The sequence below is a fragment of the Homalodisca vitripennis genome, chromosome 5 (assembly GCF_021130785.1).
Source record: "Homalodisca vitripennis isolate AUS2020 chromosome 5, UT_GWSS_2.1, whole genome shotgun sequence".
NCBI lineage: Eukaryota > Metazoa > Arthropoda > Insecta > Hemiptera > Cicadellidae > Homalodisca > Homalodisca vitripennis.
In genome coordinates this window covers 172,213,692-172,235,626 of record NC_060211.1, presented here as the reverse complement: position 1 = coordinate 172,235,626, position 21,935 = coordinate 172,213,692, and the positions used below count along the sequence as shown (strand labels likewise).

General features: G+C 31.6%; 1 protein-coding gene across 1 annotated transcript in view; it reads right to left on the bottom strand.

The window, feature by feature from the left end:
• Positions 1–18,629, bottom strand: part of LOC124363173 (protein lap4-like) — a 54,684-nt gene extending 36,055 nt beyond the window's left edge. The window contains exons 1-2 of the mRNA XM_046818319.1: positions 18,295–18,629; positions 2,639–2,756 (exon numbers count right to left, since the gene is read on the bottom strand). Coding sequence (XP_046674275.1) covers positions 2,639–2,756; positions 18,295–18,456 — 280 coding nt within the window. The 5' untranslated portion in view covers positions 18,457–18,629. The remainder of the gene's footprint in view (positions 1–2,638; positions 2,757–18,294) is intronic.
• Positions 18,630–21,935: the final 3,306 nt, after the last annotated feature.

Here is a 21,935-nt window from a genome sequence, read left to right as displayed (position 1 = left end):
TGGAAGTTTGGAGAAAATGTGTGGAAGAAACTTCTGCTTACTTCTCCTTCACCTTAACATACTTAATGTGTTAGAATTATTATTTTTAAGTTTTTGCATCAAAAGAAAATGTATGTTTGAAGAGTAACAGGATATACCTCTCTATTAATTGTTATTTTGTCCTTAGATTTGTTTTCCATAACATGAAAGTGACATTTGATCTATGACTGTGTAATACATTCTCACACTCAGCTTCTTTCCAACAAGGCCTCATCTCTCTTAACTTTTCATACTTAGTTTTCAAGCTGTTTCCAACACTTAAAACTTATAACAATTTGGTTTCTTCACACCTTTATTACCCTGATGAATCTAAATCACAAGAAACTCTGAATATGCAAAAGCAATGGTACAAATGGAGCTGTTTAACTGCGCGATCACAATCATCACATTGCAGTTTCATAACTGGAAACTGCATTGAAAATGTCACATTACACAACCTATTATCACAGCACCTAGAGTGAAACCAATCGGATGTGAATGTGTGGCTATACAGTCACTTTTCATAGCACAGTTCACCAACGTAACCTCACTTTATCATCGTATAAAAGTGGTGTGTTTTGATTTAATATCAATGAAGAATAACAAGAGGGAGATTATCAGGTTTTGTAGCCTTCTTCTTCTTCTTCTTTAAGTGTAACCATTTTTTCAATGAAAAAAATACTTAGCTTTTATATGTCCTGTAATTATATAAATCCTAAAACAAAAATGACTTTGAAAAAAACCATTAGGACTTAACAAAAATAACTTAGAAAAAAAAATGTATCCACTCTCCTGCATTTAGATTTCAGTGATTGGTTTCACAGTTTCATGATAAACACTCATGATATTGACTCCATTTGCACCCAAACTATTATATTTCATATTTTGGTCATCTAAGAGACATCTCAGTACTGAAACAACGAGAGTATTATTTATAACCTCCGTCAGGCCCATTTTGGAGTGTGAAAATGTTGTTTGGTGCTTACACAAATTCAGCCAAATTGACAGTCTGGAGAGGATACACAGGCGCTTTGTGAATATCATTGGAACTAAGCTGGGCTCCTGTGCCTTTTGTTTTTTTCTATGCAGATTCCCTGGGTCTCAAAGTCCTAGCACGTTGAAGACCAATGCCGGATGCTGTAATACCTTAAAAAATCCTTGGAAACAAGATAGACTGCTCAAATCTCCTGACTTGATCACCTTACGGAGCTCCTGTGCATATGCACAATTCAAATCTCTTCCATCAGTGCTCAACCAACCATGCCAACCACAGCGCAATCCATCATCTTCATCGTGCTGGCATCCTCTTGTCCTCCGAGTACGACTTCTTTCACAACATTGTATCCGCACGCGATTATTATATTCAGTCACTTGATCTACTTTATTTGCTGTTTTAGTTTAATTATTCACTTGTTATTATATTTATTTATTATTATTTATACATAGTTTGTTACTTCTTTTATTATATAAGCTATTCTTGTAATATAGCAATGTTCTACAATTAAGTTTTTGTTACTATTATAGTCTGTCCATCAGTTTCTTTATTTCCTTTTACAGTTTATCATATCTAAAATAAGGGTGGTTCAAATGTTAGTTGCCAAAACGCGTTTAACGAATTAAAACTAAAGAAGTGAAATTACAACATAGAGAAAAGAGGATATAACATTATTATTAACACATGAAGAGTTCAATGAACCTACAAAAATGCTTAAATTGGTTTCCCTGGCGGTCTAAACAAAAATAAAATATAAATGACAGCATATGAACTGCTAGTGACAATTGACTTATGGGCCACCCAATATTACTGTCACTGACGATTGTGCATATACTATTTTGTGTTCTAGGTAACATTAAACTTACTATCCATCTTGTTCCTTAAAATGTATTTAGTAGTCTCTATTCGAAAACGGTGCTACATCATAAATAAATTATCTGCATAATTGATTTAAAGAAGCATCAAATTAGTTACATGTGATTAGATGCATACTGATTTAATAAATTTATTAGGGTGTTTAGCACGTATAAGCGTTACAGTATACCCTGGCCAACCAGGGCTCAGCATCAATTATGATGGGTCCTCAACTGTTCTGTGGTATTTCAAGGTGTGAATCCTTTGGGACTGTCTCGAAATGGGTTCGTGCTGAACATGAGAGAAGGTGGAGGTTGCATCCGGGTATGAGAATGAGTAAAATGGTACTACAGTCACCTTCCTCCAGGGTGCCATCTGACCTTCTCTCACTAAGTAGATTGATGATTTCTCGAATTATAGGTCTGATTACAGCACATGGTCACCTGAGGAAGCATCTTCACAGAGTTGGCATCCTTCGGGAAGATCCGCAGAATGTGTGATGAGCAGGAGGAAACTGCTGAACACCTGCTCTTTGATTTTACTGCAATAGCAAGGGAGTGGTATGCCATCTTTGCTAGTTTGGACAGGGGTGGTGAATTTCCCCAGGAATACTTGATAGTGGTTTGTGGAACTGTTGAAATCATAGACTAGTAGGCCTCATGGTGTGCTTCCAGGGTGAGTAAAATGCCCTTAGTGCATGGCAATAGGCCGCACCATAGAAGAAGATACCCAAACCCAATAGAACTGTAAAAGTTTACAAAAGCCACTTACCATTACGTGAGACGTCAAGCTCGACCAAGCTCTCAAAATTTTGGATGTCAGGAGGAAGTCTCTGGATTTCATTGTCACTGAGACCGAGTTTTCTTAAACGGTGAAGTCGGAAAAAGTTCTGAAACACATACCATTACTGAAAAATAATTTAAACAATATCTTCTGAAAACTTACAACAGAAAACATAATGATATCTCCAATATGATAAGTGTGGCCAAGAATATTGAAAGCAATGTAGACTGCATTGCTGTCCATTAGTGCTAATGTAAACACCTATAATCTCACAAGTTTGTGCAGATTTCACAATTCAAAACCTCCTGTGAAAGATGTAAACAATAAATCTCGGTACAAGAACAAGCTGAAACCATAAAAAACGTAAATCGGTACACTTAACATTACAAGTCACTTGTTCAAACTGTCTCAACTGCACAAGCTGTATTGCTGATAATGCATTTTCTTTTGAATTCCCACAATATTAAGCTGAACCACAAACAGACTACTCTCTAACACAGGTTGTTCGGTCTTGAAATCCAGCTTAGTTATTAAGCATTTGTCAATTCATTCTTTCTAAATTTTACATATTTTATAATAGAAAAAAGGCCAAGGCCATTTTTTACAATATGGAAACAATAGTTGATATTCCTTTTGGTATTAACTGATATGACCCTTCAGTATTTAAATTTTTACTATGGCATATTATTACAATATATTTAGAACTGAAATATTAATATTATGCTTATTGGACGATAAATGGCCAAACATTTATATTGAATAAGCGAGACTCTTTTGTAGATATCTTTCGGTGCAATATAAGTAAAAAAAACAAACACAAAAAATACTTTATATGTATGTAACTTTTGATCAGTACTGTGAAGTATATTTAGATTAAGAGCTAACTTTATGAAGACAGGATTTCATTATTGTTTAGTATCAAAATATTAGTATTATGAACGTGCTTGTTTTATTTTACATTTTTTTCTTTCTGTTTGAAGCATCAGCTTCAAATTTTCCTGGTTTTACTGATTTATTTCCAGCATTACATTTTGTCCCACATCAACCCGTAATTCTTCAGTTAGAGAGCCTCTATAAAATATAACGAAATACAGAAAATTTTCTTCAACATTCAAGACAATTTATTTGTCTTTAGACATACAACATATACAATGAACATCGTCACTATATTGGTTGTCAAAAATCCTTGTGTAATAAAATAAAAATTTTGGGAGAATTGTGTGTTTCTTTCAAAGAAAATAATTTGTAACTATATTTATATCCGAGTTTAAACATTCACTCACTGCGTAAAAGGTGGGTTTAATAGGCCATTATATGATTGATTTCTTACAATCTGAAGTTCTAATAATCTAAGTATCTCCGGAACTATGTTATACAATTCTATTAGTAATTATTTATGGCTTTTTATGTACTGTACTTTTCCAATCCTTCAAAGAGGAAAGTCTTTTAAGTGTTTGGTTTTTTAGTTATGATTATTATTGTTGCAGATAAATTCGTGATTTTTTCTCTCTTACATACATGAAGTGAATTTCGTAAAACAAATATACAAGGAGTCATAATATTATGTTCAATAAAGTATGACTTCCATCTATCCCAAACCGAACAGAATTCATATAGCTCTCTTCTGCCACAAAGGAACTCTTTCTGCAACCAACACTGTTACACAACAAAGTATTACCCATATAGTAAGTGCAAGTGATAAAAACTGAATAAGCTTGTTACATTAGATTTGTACTCACACAATATCTTAACTTTCTTAATAAAAAAAGCAAACCCCTGATAACTATGATATAATATTATTTGTGTGCTCTTCCTTTAAAAGTTTCTTATCTAGAGTAATACGTAACAGCTTAACTGATTTCACAATTTGATACTGCGGCCTAAGAGTTCTAATAGACTATTTGTTCTGTCTCATCTTTATTTACATTTTATGAGTTAGATTCAAACCATAGATGTGCAGCTTGAATTACTGTGCTAATATTAGTTAAAACATTATCAAAAGAACTGCCTATATCTAACAAAGAGGTATCATCTCTACACAACATAGTGTTACACAAATTACTCGGCAAGCCATTTACATGTAAAATAAATAAAAGAGGACCAACGAAGGAAGACTTCTGTAAGAGCCCTGGAAAAACTTCATATTGGATTTGGTTTCCTGTATAATACTCGTCTCATTTTCCAAAAAGTCAAATAGTCCTTAGGAATTATCGTGATAATCAGGTGATGACACATAATGTTGATGAAATGTTTGATGATAAAACTTTAGTTAGACATACATACTATATATATCACGATTAGTCATCATTTGCTCTGGTTGATTTCCTTCCTCTTCTCCTTGTATTATGTGTAACATTCTGGATATTGTAAGTCGTCCTGTGGTTGTGATTTTTTTTGTTTGTAGACTTTAAATAATGTTTTTAAAATCATAATTTTAAATAATTGTCCTCAAATGAATTATTAATACTTTTTCTAATAACAAACATTTTATTTAAGGTTGTTCACAGTACATGGGGATAATATAAATTGACTGTAAGTGTAAATAAAACAACAATCAATTTGGCCGGAACATAAATTAGATTAAAGACTATGGATATGTATATATATATATATATATATATATATATATATATATATATATATATATATAAAATCCAAATAAGCAAGCAGTGTTTATTGAATTCTTTGCCATAACTTCTCAATGTCAAAAATATAGGCACACAATAAATTGGGGACTTTAATAAAAAATTTTTTTATTACAATCAGTTTTATAGTCTCCTTCAAACTGTTTTTTCCAACGGGAAAATGAAAAAAAAACGGTATTCTTCATACTGCGTGATCGAAGCAGCACAAAATAAATAAATTGTTTTGTAATTGGTTTTATTAAGTTTTGACTATTTAACGGCATATAAAAAAATAGTTTGTATAGCTTCAATAATCAGATTTATTGTTATATTTCAAGTTGTATTATTAAATTAACATTCATTTTCACAGAAATGTATAACTAATCGCACAAGGCAATGCTGATTTTTATGTTTAGCAGAGTCTAATACAATAGTAACTATATAATTGTTATTTTAATATAGGATATTTTTAATTTTCAAATATATTATCTGATTTTAGACTTGGCTTCCAGAAATAATTATAACAACTTTGCCAATGATCGAACATTTTATAAAAGAATCAAAGAATTTTTATTTGAACTAGTCAAATAGTTTCAACTTTACACTTCTTGATGTTTCTTATCATATGAACCTGTTGCAAATCCTTCATATCATTCCTGCTTCTTATTCCTGGTGTTCAACAGTTCTAATTTTCTGGTTTAGATATGTTTTTTGTTTTGTTTTGAGGTTAAATGTAAGAAAGGACCATATGGTCCTAATTTCGCCTCAATAAAGAAGTGATTCTTTCTTTCTCGGATCACTAGTACTACTCGGATTATGAATCAACTTTGTTTAGTAAGGGCAGTTTTTGATCAAACGTACTCATCGGTACTTTGAGCCATTCTATGCTAAATCAACATACTTTAATTACACCTGATCTTTCCATTAATTTTTAAAGGAACAACTCCAGCAAAATAAAAAACAGACTATGTTTACAAAATGTTTTACATCAATCATATTTTAAGTACACAACTAAAGTATTAAAAGTTAATTTTGTTGATTACAGACTAAGTATGTTTTTTTTATAATTGAAGTACAGGTTTTTATATTCTATATATTTTTGTTGTTTGGCTGCCACAATAAGATTTAGTAAAATAAGAAACCGTCTGATTGTGATCTCGCTGTTTTGACAAAAAATAACTCTTGGAACTCCTTAACCCTTTGAGTGCCAAGTATTTATTGAGTGGGTATACTGAAAAGTGCCAGGTATTTTTCTAGTGGGTGTACCTAAAAGTGCCAGCCCTTTTGCAGGCATTTTGCAAGGTTTTAGTAAAAAATTCACAGTTTGATTATTTAATAAGCTATCAACATGATTCTTTTTTTATTTTTCTCTGAAAACTCTGTTTAATTAACATAAAATAACAAAGTTACCATAACACTAAATTTAGGAATACCAAAAATGGACTTACCTAAAAAAATTCAAAATTTTTTTTAAATTTCATTTTTCAAACCAAATTATTATGACCAAAAAAATTCATATCCTTTTCTTAGTCCATATCACTGGAAAGTGTATGCAATTGTCTGTAAATCTTGAAAAATTTATATTATTATCTTCAATAATGAGTGAGTTATACAACTTTTAAGAAACTATTGTCACATTGTTTCCGGTAGCTATGGCAACCCAAAATGTTTATATGTGAGTTTCATAATTTAAAGTTTGATCGGAAGTGTACTATAACAATTTATTTTGAAAAGAACGGTTCTTCACAAACATTTCAATATGATATTATTTAAAAATATTAAAGGTTACAATTTTTAGTGACTTTTTCGCGAACGTCCGGTAAAATCGGACGTCGGCACTTTTCGGCCAACTTTTGTCGTAAAAATCGGACGTTGGCACTTTTCAGACACCTTTTGTCGTCCGGTAAAATCGGACGTTGGCACTCAAAGGGTTAAAATAAACAAGAACAAAATTTATCTTAAGTCTAAAATATGATCTAAAAATTAATTAAAAATGTAATTGAGGAATAATTTATCAACAATTTATTTATATACAAAATTAAATTATACAATTGTTGTAAAGTATATGATTTTCATAGATCAAAATAAATTTTATTCATTGTAGCTCTGCACTACAATAAATAATTATTATGTTACCAAGTACATTTCGATCCTTTACACTAATTGCAGTGAAGAATATAGCGTGAGTGTGGATAAAAGTGGAGTGGAATAACAAAGATCAGGTGTTAATTTTAGATCAGTTTTGTAGTAAGTTAGAGCAGGGTAAACAAATAGACTATTATTATATTAGTTCTGTTCTGATCACTGCCTGATCCTAGCTGCTCAACTCTGCTTCAAACCTCCACCGGTTTATATCACTTGCACTCGCCAAACAAACAGCCTTGATACACGATCTATCACCGTGATCTTGGCTGCCAGAGTTGGTTAAATGAACAGATCAACATTGATTTGATTCATTCCAAAATCAGATTCAACTTGTCAGAAGTTTTGTTTACATTTTTATTTCTTTAGTCATCTTTTAGACCATTGAAATTTATAATGTCACTTAAACCAAAATGTATGCATAACATATACTTTTATATACAACTCAATACAACCCTAGTGTTAAAAAAGTGATAATTGAATTTGATTCAGTAGCTTTTGAGCTATAATTCATTAAACTCCTAATATTAGGTTTTTACAATCCTTTATGGATGGTTGAAAATGTACAAAATATGCCCAATTTATACAGGTTAGGCTATATAAATTTTCATGGAAACATATTTTTGAAATGTTTCAATTTAAAACAATTAAAAAATTTGAATTAAAGATAAACAAAATGTGACTATATTAGCCTGTAAGAATAACAGAACTCAACTTTAAGAGTAAAATATATAAGTGGTTGGTTTTAAATCCTTTTTACAGTATACACAAATTTTTAAATGTACCTGTGTCAGACTTGTTTCTTTGTTAATTTTAAGCATTCTTGTTGTGTATTGTGTTGGTTTATTTATTTGAATACTTGTTATATATCACCTATTTAATATCTCTTACTTATATATTAAGTCATGAACTTGTTGAAATATCTCTTACTTATATATTAAGTTATGAACTTGTTGATTTTAACTAAGTTATAATGTACCTATCTTCTTTAGTTTGAACCTTTTATCTTATTTTATCCTGTTATGTATCTTATTATTTATTTTAATGTTATATTATGGTCAGATTGTTATGCCTTTTTTTATGTTTATTATAAGTTGTTGCATTTTTCTTGTTTGTTTTTATCTGTTTAAGGCTTAAGTCGTTATGAATTGTTAATGTTGGTAAAGGTATTGCATATGGTTTAATTAAAATGTTGTCTAATTTTACTTTGTAAATAATTCAGTTTATTATTTATATATTATAACTGTTGATAACATCTATTGCATGTATAGCCTAATGCTTAATGATGAATAAAGATGATGATGACGATGATCAAATAAGTTGTTTCATGGTTGCATACAAAAGAAGGATGCATATGTACATATTGATGAGATAAATTATCTATATTGATCTTCTACACATCACTATCACAACATGCAATTCTATCACCTTTACATGCACGATTCAAACGCTCAATTGTCTTGTACAAAACTAGGTTTGTTCACATTATGACATTGTGAGACATTGTATAAATCTCTAAGTGCTTATAACAAAAATCAAAGTCATGTGCCACACAAAAAAGACATTGTATAAAGATAAGGACTTGAGTCTCAAAGCGCAATAGACATCTTGAAGCTACTTTGAACTGTTTTGGCAATGTTCTTGCTGTAACTAATAGTAATGGGCCACTTGAGTAAAACTTATTTTAGATGGATTAGGCCTGCCAAATTTGTGGGCTATTTCTGTAATGCTTGTTTCTATTTGTTTGTTTAACCTAACTAATCTATGAACTAAGATGCTACCATTTAAAGTAACATTTTTTATTTAGCTGTAAAATTATATAGAGTGTAATTAGCTTAAAAGTGCTTTAAAGGGGTTAAAACAATACTCAATATTACAGAGTAGGGCCTGATAAAGAATAATTCTATGCTCAATGATAGAATAGGTACAATTATTTTGATTCAATTTGTCCTAGAGGGTCTTTACAAAAATATTACTTTTAAATTTTTTTTAGATTTTACGCCTAAAACATGTTTTTTTACATAATTTAGTGTAGGCATTGATTTAGAAATACAGTATGCCAACATGAAAACCCTAGTTACAAAACTTTGTACAGAATAAAATGTAAAATCTACCCCTTGGTATTCAAATTCAAAATTCCTTTATTCTTTTTATACATAATGTACATGAATTGCGTCAATTACCTTTACTACAATATAAAACATAAGACTCAGGTTAGAGTATTCATACTTTATATTTAATACAGTATAATATTTTAAATATTTATGTCCATGGTGTTAATATGTTTTGTAATGGTAGGCAAATACAAACAAAATTACTTTCAAGTCACAGTGTAAAAAACTCTTCAAGAGAGTAGAATGAATGATCTGTACAAAATTGTTTCAACATTTTCTTAAAATTATTAAAAGAATTTTCATTCTTAATACAGCCTGGAAGGTTATTTATAAATTTTATTCCTATGTATGTCGGACACTGTTTATATTTTTCTTTATTATGTTTCTTTACTACAAAATTTTCTCTATTTCTTGTATTATAATTATGATAATCTTGTTGCCTTGGTATAGACTCTGCATTTGTCTTGACATGTAATATAGTTTTATAAATATATAAACTATATACTGTCATTATTCTTAGGTTAATAAAGTGGTCTTTACAACTATCATTATTTTTAAGGTGTAGAATATGTCTTATTGCCACTTTTTGTAAATGTAATATTTTGTTTAAGTTATTTGCACTGGTTCCACCATAAATTTCAATGCCATATGAAATATGTGGATGTATCAAGGCATAGTAAACAGATTTCAGTGCATTTATTTCTAGGAAGAAGGATAACCGCCTGATTGCAAATATTCCAGAACTCATTTTATGACAAATTTTTTCTACTTGTTTTGTCCAACTTAATGTATTACTTAGAGCCAGACCCAAGAATTTTGTATCTTTTACAAATTTATTTCCAATTGTATTTATCTCATTTGATTGTTTACATTTAAATTTCATTAGAATTGTTTTATCAGAATTTAGTAATAAATTTCTATCATTCAAGTAACATTTTAGTTGTGACATTGAATATTCTGTTGTATTTATTACACTTTGTAAATCTTTTCCAGAAACCGACATACTTATATCATCTGCAAACAAACATAAATGATTTTTATTTGATAAATTTGTTAAAATCTGTGGCATACCTCCCAAGTAGCATAAGAACAAAAATGGGCCCAATACTGAACCTTGTGGTACAGAATATTGTATTTTTTCTATTCTTGAATCAATATTTCTCATTTCATTATTACCTAGATATTTAATACTAACATACTGCTGTCGCCCTTCCAGATATGACTGATGCCAGCTTAATTCTTTATCCTCAATACCATATGATTCTAATTTTTCTAGCAAGGTTTTATGGCAGACACTATCAAATGCCTTTGTCAGATCCAGAAAGGCTCCAACAGTATGATTCCCTTCATCCAAATTTTCTAGCACATTCTCAATATAATCAATTAATGCTGTTACCGTTGATCTATTTTTTCTATAGCCATGCTGCTCCAAATCCAGCAAATTACCTTTCTCAAAATAGTCTACTAATTGAATCATCATAGTCTTTTCAAATATTTTTGATAAAGCAGGTTGTATTGCCAATGGTCTATAATTTAGAGGATTTTTGCTGTCTCCTTTTTTTAACACAGGAACAACTTTTGATATTTTTAATTGAGTTGGGAAGTTTCCTGTTATTATAGAAACATTCACCACATGTAAAAGAGGATTTAAAAGTATGGTACAAACAGCATAAGCTAATGCAAAAGGTTTAAAAAGGTGGTCTAAAACAAATGTAATTTTTACTATATACGATTAAGTTATTGACTTTTATGTTAACAATTTATATTTTACACAAAAAATTACTCATTTAATTAATTATTCTTTATTTTTTAATCCCCTGAATTTTGGTTAATTACGCAAAATATTTCCAATTTTTGTAAATAAACTGATTTCTGTGTTATTTTATTACAACTTTTAAATAAAATATGTCATATTAATTTAATGTTCTCTGTATTTAATTCCTTTATATGATGAATGACATAACTTACATCAGAAGTTTCGTTTTACTGGTGGATAAATAGGATATTACAAATAGGTATTAAATTTCCTCTATCTAAATTGATCTAATCTATTTTAATTATTTTAAAACAACACATTATATCACATACATGACTGATGACTTGTTAGTCACGGCCTCTTTTTTTAACAAGTTCCACCCAGTTTATAAGCACTTGTGATAGCATGGCTTTGTTATTCCTTTATCATCAAAGTTGCTGCCCATGAGTTCAACTTAGTAACACGGTTTTTGATCTTGACATCATCGTTGAACCTCTTGCCAGCAAGATCAGATTTCGGATAGAAAACAAAGTATAGTTATCAGAAGTAACATATAGACTGTATAGAGGAGGTGGTTGGATTGTTCTCAGTCAAAATTCTCGTAACGTTATCGGATCACATTCATAGTGAGAGGTAAAGCATTGTCGTAGATCATATCAATGTTTTTGCTTCATTCAATAGCCTCGCCCACCTCCTTACAAATGAACCACTCACCAAATTTTATCCGGACATACCTCACACATCTATAGATGAATTTAAACTGTTTTAACATTCCTCAAATTGAATAAACTAATTACAAAACTAATCTCACATGCAGTGGGATTTTCAATTAACACGTTCAGGCCCGGTGAAGCTCATGGCTGATACCGGTGAAACCATGTGTACGTCATTTACATGTCTTTGTTTATGCAGCTGAATTTCTCATTATTTGACATCATACAAAATATGTGTTTTTACCTTACTTATTGCTACAAAATATTTTTATTTAGACTTCCAAGAATACCAAAATAACTAAGGTTTCTTCAAATTAGTGCTAAAATAAGATAGTAAAAAAAATTAATAATCACTTAAATATAGCTGTTATAAATATACTTTTCTGGACAGCAGGTACTTGGATTTCCGCCAATTTCTAAGAAGTTTCGTTCAGCATTAAGCAGGAAATTACCATGTGTCACTTAAATCTGGGCAACCTTATGGATGCCCAGGAGCACTAACCGCAAATGTCAAAATATTGGGCTGCAAGGATAGGTCTATAGGTCTAGTCTACTTCGGGACATAACTGTTGGAGTTGGTGGGGCTCCCCAAGTGTCCAAGTGTTAAGGGCTGTTGCTAGCCTATACATAAGCTAGCCTATAACATAGGTTGCTCCCTGCCTGCTTTGACTGGAGAGGCTGGTTCAGAGCTGGCCTCCCCTTCTTCCAGGGAGACATGACTTTGAGATTAGTGCCCTAATTAATTCTTCCTTATGGATCTCGATAAGAGGCGGCCCCTACTCCCTAACCTTACCCCTCCTGAATATCCTGTCACTCCGGAAGCAGTGTTAAGGTTCTTTTAAAATAAGTGCAATTTATAAGCTTCTTGTCCTAAGAGAACAAAAAAACTTCTCTTTCCTTGGCCTCTGATTGTAAGCTCTTCCTGTCTCCCCCTACAACCCTTCTAAATTCCCTAAGCAAGATTAGGACAGTTGTTACATTTCAGAGCTTCTGTTAACCTCAATAAATAAAGTATTAGAAGCAATCTTTTATTTCCAATATATTTTAATAATAATAGTATTTAGGTAACTTAATTTCACTTTCATAATTTTCATTTGATCTGATTTACTTTTATTTTAAAATAGTGTATGTGACGGTTTACAAAAATTGAATTTCCAAAAAATCTCTGTTAAAGACTTGTGGTACATTTTGGTGCTTTTGGATGCATGCAGTTTGTTAAAACTTATATCGTGTAAGTACTCTTAAACTAATTGTCCAATTATAGGGAAATCTGTAATTTAATTTTATAAGTACCTCGGTAGGCTTACATATGTATGTTATGTGTAAAAATAATTGGTATACATAGCCTCCACATGCCAAGTCTGTTCACACACAATCAATCTGTTTGATAATGGCAGACGCTAAAAATATTTCACTAATACATATGTGAAGCTAGAAAAATTTACAGTTTTGGATCAGGTTGTTCCAAATTGATAAAAATATACAATAATGATTTTTGTAAAGAGTGATCAAAAATACCCTTCTGTTCACCTGATTTATAATTGGATTTCAACATTTAAAAAGCATTCCTCATAACAGTTCATTCACTGATGTTTAATGAGTTGTTGCATCTACATTGTTGTATCGATACCATGCATATTTCTCATTGCCTGTTTAACATATCAACAATGATACATCGATTGTATTAAGATTCAGTAACGTTTAACCAATTGAAATGCTATAAAACCACCCATAATTAATAGCAGTATCACAATCATCCTGTGGAACGAGAATGTCTCAATAAGAAACTTTGACTACGTAATTTTAATGTTGTCATAGCAACACTAAATAGGCTGTGGACCCTTCATAATCTTATACATCATATAGACCTATTTACTTTTTCTAATTTGTATATCTGCATAAAATGTTACTTTTGTAGTCAGCTGATGTTTGTTTTTTTGACAATCATGGGGAGACAACTTGCAGCTATAGTCTGTATGGCACAAAATAGCAGGTTTTTATACCAATGAAATATAAAATTGTTCATCTGTAATTGCGAATGAATAATGAATTTTTGTTCTCAAAACATTTTTTTTTGGTGTAATACAAATATTTTATATGCATTTATATTAGTAATCAATAACACATGTATATAATAATATATTTACTATGCCAAATTAACAGAACGACAAACCTCACATTGTCACACCTGTAACCCTCTGGATCCATCACTCACATTTACAGTTCTCGTATCACATGAGATCGCCAAATGTGCTCAGAGTGTTAACCGAGAAGGCTCTGATTTACTGTGAATTAACAGAAATGAACTGGATCCAGACAGAGTAACAGAACAATTCTTTAAATAAACTTTTGACCTTTATCTGTTGAATATTACTTGAGGCGCATAATTAAAATGATTAAATATGCCTATTGAATAATATACAAAACCATGTTCAATATAGGCAACTGGATAGTAGTTGCCTATCGATATTTGAATGTTATTGACGATCAGGACTTACTTATGAAACTTTACCCTTTACGGGTTTTATAGTGTTACATCAGTTAGTTTCCGAGTAGGCTCTGTTTGATCTACATTATATACTCACGTAGTATGGGTTTATTAATACGGTAATTCTAAGCAATATATGGGTCAACCTCGATTTTTCTCATATTACAATATAATGTTCCAATAGTCAATTAGAAAAGGAAGACTAGAATTTCTTGCCAGAAAGCAGTTATAGGAAGCAGGCAACCGCCAGACAGTCATATATTGCTTAGAATTACCTATTAGTGATCAGGGGCACTGACGTGATCTGGGCTTCAAATTTGGAACACTACTCGAGTTATTTTTTTTTCTAAAGGAGCAAGTAGCGCGAAGCGCTGCACAGCGGGCAGGCATTGTGCGTGATCATTTTTTTTATTACAAATTACTGATAAATTGTTATTACATATTACAATATAATGAAGGTAATGTACTGTATGTAAAACAATTTTAAACACATGACCGTCTGGCGGTTGCCTGCTCCCTATAACTGCTTTCCGGTAAGAAATTCTAGTCATTTCCTTTTCTAATTGACTATTGGAACATTATATTGTAATATGAGAAAAATCGAGGTTGACCCATATATTGCTTAGAATTACCATTAATACTAATTTATGTGCCAAAGCCACGTTTCTTTTCAGTTCCTAAATTATGTATCTAGATAGCTATTAACTACAATAATGGCTTTGTCGACTTATGATTATTTTATTTTCATTATTTATAAAATGCAGATTAATTGCTACACATATGAAGAAAAATTATGGAAATACACCTGAATATTGAAAAAGGCATACAAAATCATCATTAATCTGAAAAATGTACTGTGAGTGATCTCTAATGGTGGCTCTCACAAGTTACAGAGAAAATAAGATACTAGTCCGCTATTTACAGATACATACAGGCTGCAATTTCGTATAAGCCCACCAAAACAATCAATAAGAATACTTCAATTAAATCATCGATACTACAAACATATTACATTAACATCAATTATAAATTTTATGACAATTAAAGTTAAAAATCAGAATATTATTAATTTGTTCATTTTCTATTTATAAGTCATATACAACAATAGAAAATAATTAATTGGAAAGTAATAACTTGGTTAGGTATTGTTATATTTGTGAACATGCTTTAACCTGTGGCAGGCCTCTTATGTGGCCTTAACTGATTTCTCTCGCACCTGAGGAGAAATTACAGGTAAGACTAGTTATCCCCGCAGCTCTATTGACCATGTGTAGCGGCCACCACCATCTCCACTCGGTGATTGCGCTACCATGTGCGTCACTCTGACTCGGATTTAAATGACAGTATGTGAGTTTTGACCCTTGGATCTAAATGCATTCCTCAAATACCTACAATGTTTGCTAGATTAGGTTTTAATTTTTTTATTGGTATTTACTCTTTTCCTAAATAAGGATTGAATTTTATACCTGCGCAACAAAAGTGTTGGCTGGAGGATCTTAATGGGAAAATAGCAAGTGCAATTAAGAATTACCCGTTGAACTGAGGGCATGGACGTGTCATAAATCTTTGATCTGACGTACAGAGAACAGCCATGGCCACCCATAAGGGCCACCCTGAATCACAGCCTAACCAAGTTCAAGATGATTCACAACCAATTTTCAAACTGAGCGCAGTGAGATTAAAAACACACTTTCATTGAAACAATCAATGGTATAGCAGACAATGTTCCCCAGCCACATCATTCTCACAAGTGGACCATGGCTACCACGTCAATACGACGTAACCACGTCAGTATTGACAACTGCCGAACAGATCAAGAGACCAAATGCTTGTTGGAGTATGGAAATCCACTTCGGAGATGAGCATTGGACAGTTGAGCAGGCCGTTCATGAATTTGGTAAGAAATAAAATATTGGCTATTACACGCTTAACTTGAAATTCAGATGGAGAAGCTCGGCCTGAAGTTCAACAAGTGGCAACTCCCTTAAACGCAACCCATGACGCATCCCCACCAGTCTAAGAACTTCCTCTGGATAGCTTTTCAAGCATATTAATCAGACCGAGCTGGGCTAGTATACTCAAGGAGATGTCATACACATGATGTAAAGTGTTTTTAAACACCAGGGCTAGCTAGTCATACCACGAATTGACCTTGTGATGAATCCCAACATGCTGTGTCAGTCTGCATAAATCATAAACATGCTCATTGAAGGAAAGATCAGTACAAAAGGTAACACCCAAATCCTTTATTGTGGAGGTCCTATCTAGTGGATGACCACCCAAAATATACTGGAAATAGCGTAGAACCGAAAGTCATGGTAGAGCTCTTACAAAGATTAAGTTTCATGTTGCTTGTTTTAAACCAATCAAAAACACTTTTGACCATCTTTAGTTCATTTGGTATTGTTAAATTAGCCTTTGATAAAACCAAACAAACAGGCCTAATACTTTTAAAACTGATTATTTGAATAAAATAATGACCGTATTTGTCCGATAATTTAAGTAGAATGTATGCTACCTAGTTTTATTCTATTGTTTTGGTGGTCTGACAAAACTGCAACCTAGATAAGTTATGTCAAAATGTATGTATCTCAGTTACATTCATCATAGACTAAGAAAGTACCTGTAAGAAAGTCAGTTGGAATACTTATGAACTTTTCTCTGCTGTAGCCAATGCAGTCTTCAAACGATTAGGCCTACACTACAGAGTAGACTAAGCGTGTTAGCTCATATAAGGTCCACAATTACTATGTGGGTAGGACTTTACGACTGTGCATTGCAGCAATGGCCATATATATGAGTTACACAAATATTTTGTTACATTGATTTAGGTAGACTAGAGCAGTTTGCCTCAGTCAAGTCGATGTAAATTGGCATAGGAAATAAGATACAAAAAAAGATACATTTATAAAGCAGCTGTTATTGATTGTAGCACTCTTCACTGTTAAAGTAATTAGGCCGGCTGCAGTATAATAAGAGGCCACCACCACAATAGAATCATAGTATATCCTTAAAAACAGTAAAAAGTAAGTAAATGTTAAACTGTTTTGTTAGTTACAATTTATAGATACACAACATAGATAGTTGTTATATAACGTAATTCGTGTTAACATTTTTCTTTCTATAGTTTAGATAATCATAAATATGATTCTATTGTGGTGGTGGCCTCTTATCACACTGTGGCCAAAAAGGCTATAATTAACTCTAGAAAACTAAACAAAATAACACTTAAAGATGATTTACTGTATCTTTCTCGGTTTCAAGATGTTTGTTTTGTTGTTAGCCTACATTTTCTTTATTCTTTATTATTAAATGACATTTTTCCTGGCACCTGTCTTAATTTTATCGTTTGATTAAGGATTACAGTTATGGTTTAATTTAGTATTTTAGATACATTGATATTGATTGATAGTTCTGCTATTCGGTATATAAAGTTTCGATGATTGTAATAAGCGAGATAAAAACCGGGTCTGTTTATCGTAATCTGTCCCTCTGAAGTACTCTCAGCCAATGGCCATTAGCACAGACTCCGCACGATCTTAATCCTTGGCCATGTTTCGGAGATGAGATTAAGCCTACCAAATATTCAATGAATGAGAAGATACATTAGGGCCTCTTTTAAAACAAAAATACTTAGTCCTATTGGAGCAATATTTTAAATATGTATTTCATAATTTAAAGGGTTCGTTTTATTTCAATTGATTGTTCACTTGGTCTGGACATAGCCTAGACAGTAAAGATGATTTACAGTTATCATGAACTTCAGGAAATAAGCCTAAGTTATTGTATTGCATTGGTGTTTCTTACCTTCGGTAGTTCTCTTATGTGATTTGCATCCAACAGGAGTTCTTCTAAACTTCGAGAATATCTTAGAATGTCCTCGGGAACAGCCTGAAGTGAACAGTGACGCTTGTCAACAAATTCGACTTGCCGATTACATCCCTTGAAAATGGGAATACAGCGAAACATTTCTCCTCACGTGTAAAAAACATCCAACTTCATAATTATCTTCACAGCACTATTTAGTTAAATCTTAAAATACTTCAAATTTAGAATACTTAATCAGATTTTGACAGCCAACACACCCATAATCATGACACTATTCTAAACAACTAAGTGTACACACTGACGATGACGTCATCACTCACACCTCAAATTTTGAAACCTTTTTGTTGTAACACGCATTCTATCAGAAAACTTCCCAAACAGGACACTGCCAGTTTGATCAGTTTTCGTCCTAACTCAGTATAAACAAATACTATATTAACGGAAAATCTCCAAATTAACCACATATTTATAAAACTAATTGTCAACATTGACAGTATTATTTGGTTTATAGGTTATGACAATAATTAATATCAAACGATTATACATAATCAATACCGCACAATAGTGGAAAGTCTAGAATCATTCAACAACTTCGTTGATGTTTTCGAACTCGAATGGCACAAGGAATAATAAAATAATAATTTATTCTAGTTTTCTAGAAAACAGTTTGTATATACATAAAAATTCTAAGGTCTCCGTTCATTTTTGCATAAAGGACATTTTGGAAGAGAGCTCGTATTGTACAATTATTTATGAACGTAAGACCTCACTTTGAGATATATTGCCAGAAATACATAACAGCAATAGGATTCAGTACCAAATTAAAACAGCATTAGTATTTTATTTGACTTTTTATCAGTCTTGTTTTGAAATTGGCTTTTAAATTAGAATAATTATTAGAGATAAAGGAATTGAAAAAAATCATCCATTTAGCACTAGTAGTGTTCCAATAATGTAAATACAAGTTATAAAATAGTACTAAACCATTATCATTCACACGTAATATTATTTCAGTTTTAGCTGTTACAATCATAGTGGGTTCTTTGATAGTATTATTTATTTATTTGAGTCATTGATTGCTAATCGTGAAACGTTGAATCTCACATTTCTGTTCGGATCACGTGTGACGGGAGAATTCCTGTTTATTTCACACATTCTTTTCAACTCACAAAGGGATGAAGTCATGGGATTGCATAGTGACGGTACCTAATATTATTAGTAATTGTTGCATATTTCACCCATGATATAAACAATGATAGATACTATGTGTCTATAAGATACAGTATTGCATTTTCTAAAAAGCAATCTTCTGTGCACAGGGAGACAGGAAGAACGGTTTTCGTGACCACCCTTTACATTCTTTTGAAACTCCAAATGAACCTAATATAAAACAGACAATTAAAGGCGAGCACATTTTATAGTTATTTAATTCTTTATTTTTTCAACGGTTTCCAATACATAGACTTGATACAATATTGCACGGTGTATAAACTTAACAAACAAAACAGGTTCAAACTAAACAACAATAAATTAAATACATTTCCAACAAAGTAATCCATAACAACCAGAAGAGAAAATAGGAGTACAATAAGCTAGTAAACCTTATTTATACATTAAGTATATCCTAGCTAAAATGTATATAGTAATTATTAACAACAATACAAATTTTAAATACCAAACATGTAGGGGTGGAGCCGTTACAATTTAGTCGGAACACTTAATGGAAAAACAGGTTAAAATTAATGCAATATATTATTAATTAATTAACAGTAAAAGTATTCTAAGAACAAAAAGTAACAACAAAAGTGGGAAACAATAAATATAAATCGGGTAAAAATAAAAATAAACAAAAACAATAGGTAAAAAGACAATGTTGAATACGTATCTTACTGTAACAAAAGAGAGAATAATTTAGCAACTAAACGACGAGCAAAAGAGGAAAAGAAAGGTTTCAGGTGGCGTCTGATACACTCCATGTGGATTCCCATCGACTGGCCGAAGATGTCAGCAATGCTCCCCAAGTCGTTGGCGTCGTTGAGAAGACGAGGAACGCAACAGTGTTGACAATAAGTAGTGGGCTGCAATCGTTTAGCGAAAAGATTCATGGATAGAGTTATGTCTAGACACTAGACCTAATAATACAACAGAGTCGTACAAAAGTCGTGAGTTAGATCTAGTTTACGGTCAATAATCAAATTTAAACACTTTTACCTCATTAGATTTATATATAAAAAGAATGACACTTCTAACACTATATAAAAGAATATATACTGTATATTATCCTATTCAAATAACAGCCTATTGGAACAAATGTCTCATTGACTATCCTCATAGTTGAATGTTTAAATTTTATAACCTTTCAAAGCTTACGATGTGAAATTATTGTTATACATTGCTCAAATGTATTGAGAATAAAAGTTCCAAGAAATTTAAGTTCTCACCAGTGTGGCTACATAACTGATTTAAAATTATTGAGGTTTTTTAAATAATCACAAATACAATATTCGATTTTAGTCAGACTGCAGCTATGTTGAGAGGAAGACAATGGAAATCATTGGGCAAAGAGAATTCTTACGTAAATATAATTCAAGTGGTCAATTTTATGCCCTCGCAGTACGTATTTATGTTATACAAACTTGTTATTGTTTTTTTTAGATATGTACACTTTTGGGTCACGCAAAAGTATTATAAATATATACTTATATATATATATATATAATATATATATATATATATATATAAGTATTTTTAACATATATTTACTTTTATGTGTATACTTAACATGAATTATTTTATTATGGATGGGTGAATAATTCACAACCAGTGGCAACGGCCTGTCATTAGTGCTCGTGCATAATTTGTACGTGAACACACTGTGTAAAATAATTAACTAGATATATAGCCTCGATTCATTAGTTGTTGAAGTAACACCCCCCCCCTCCATAATCAATAATTTATGATAAAGGTGTAGTATTTTGGCAACTTTATTATTTTTAATTAGGTTCCAAATTGTCACTCTATTTTTAAACTCCGCTCTTTAATTCTGCGGACTTAGTATATTCCCCATTATTCTAACATATTAATATTTGTAGCCTACTGGTGTACCCGTACATCATTAAAATTCAAATGAATTCCAGGCACCGCTCTGCAATAATAATATATAGGTCATGAGAACATTTCTCGTAAACCTCATTTCTCAGTCACGTGTACTGAGTAATTCTCATGTCTCCTACTCTTTAATTGGGTTGTGTCAACTAAAAGTATTTCTTTTTATTTGTTCCATTGTTTATTTTGTTTTTTTCCCGATCAAGAAAATATACATACATACACAGCTGTGAGAAGTCTACTTCTGTCAAAAGACAACTAATATAGAGTATACAGCAGTCTTTAAATGTATAGTAAATGTCAGACTATACATAGAAATTGCACCTGTATGACCACGGCTAGTTCGAGCGAATTATATTCCCAGCGCCAATGTTGAGTTTGCCTTGTTGCCACGACCAAGAAAGTTTGTCAAAAAGTGTTTATTTAAAGCCCTTGTAGTTTACTTTGTTCTTAATATTATTTGATCCGATCCATAGTAGATTTTGCCTTGTTTCTCGATCAAGAACATAATTATA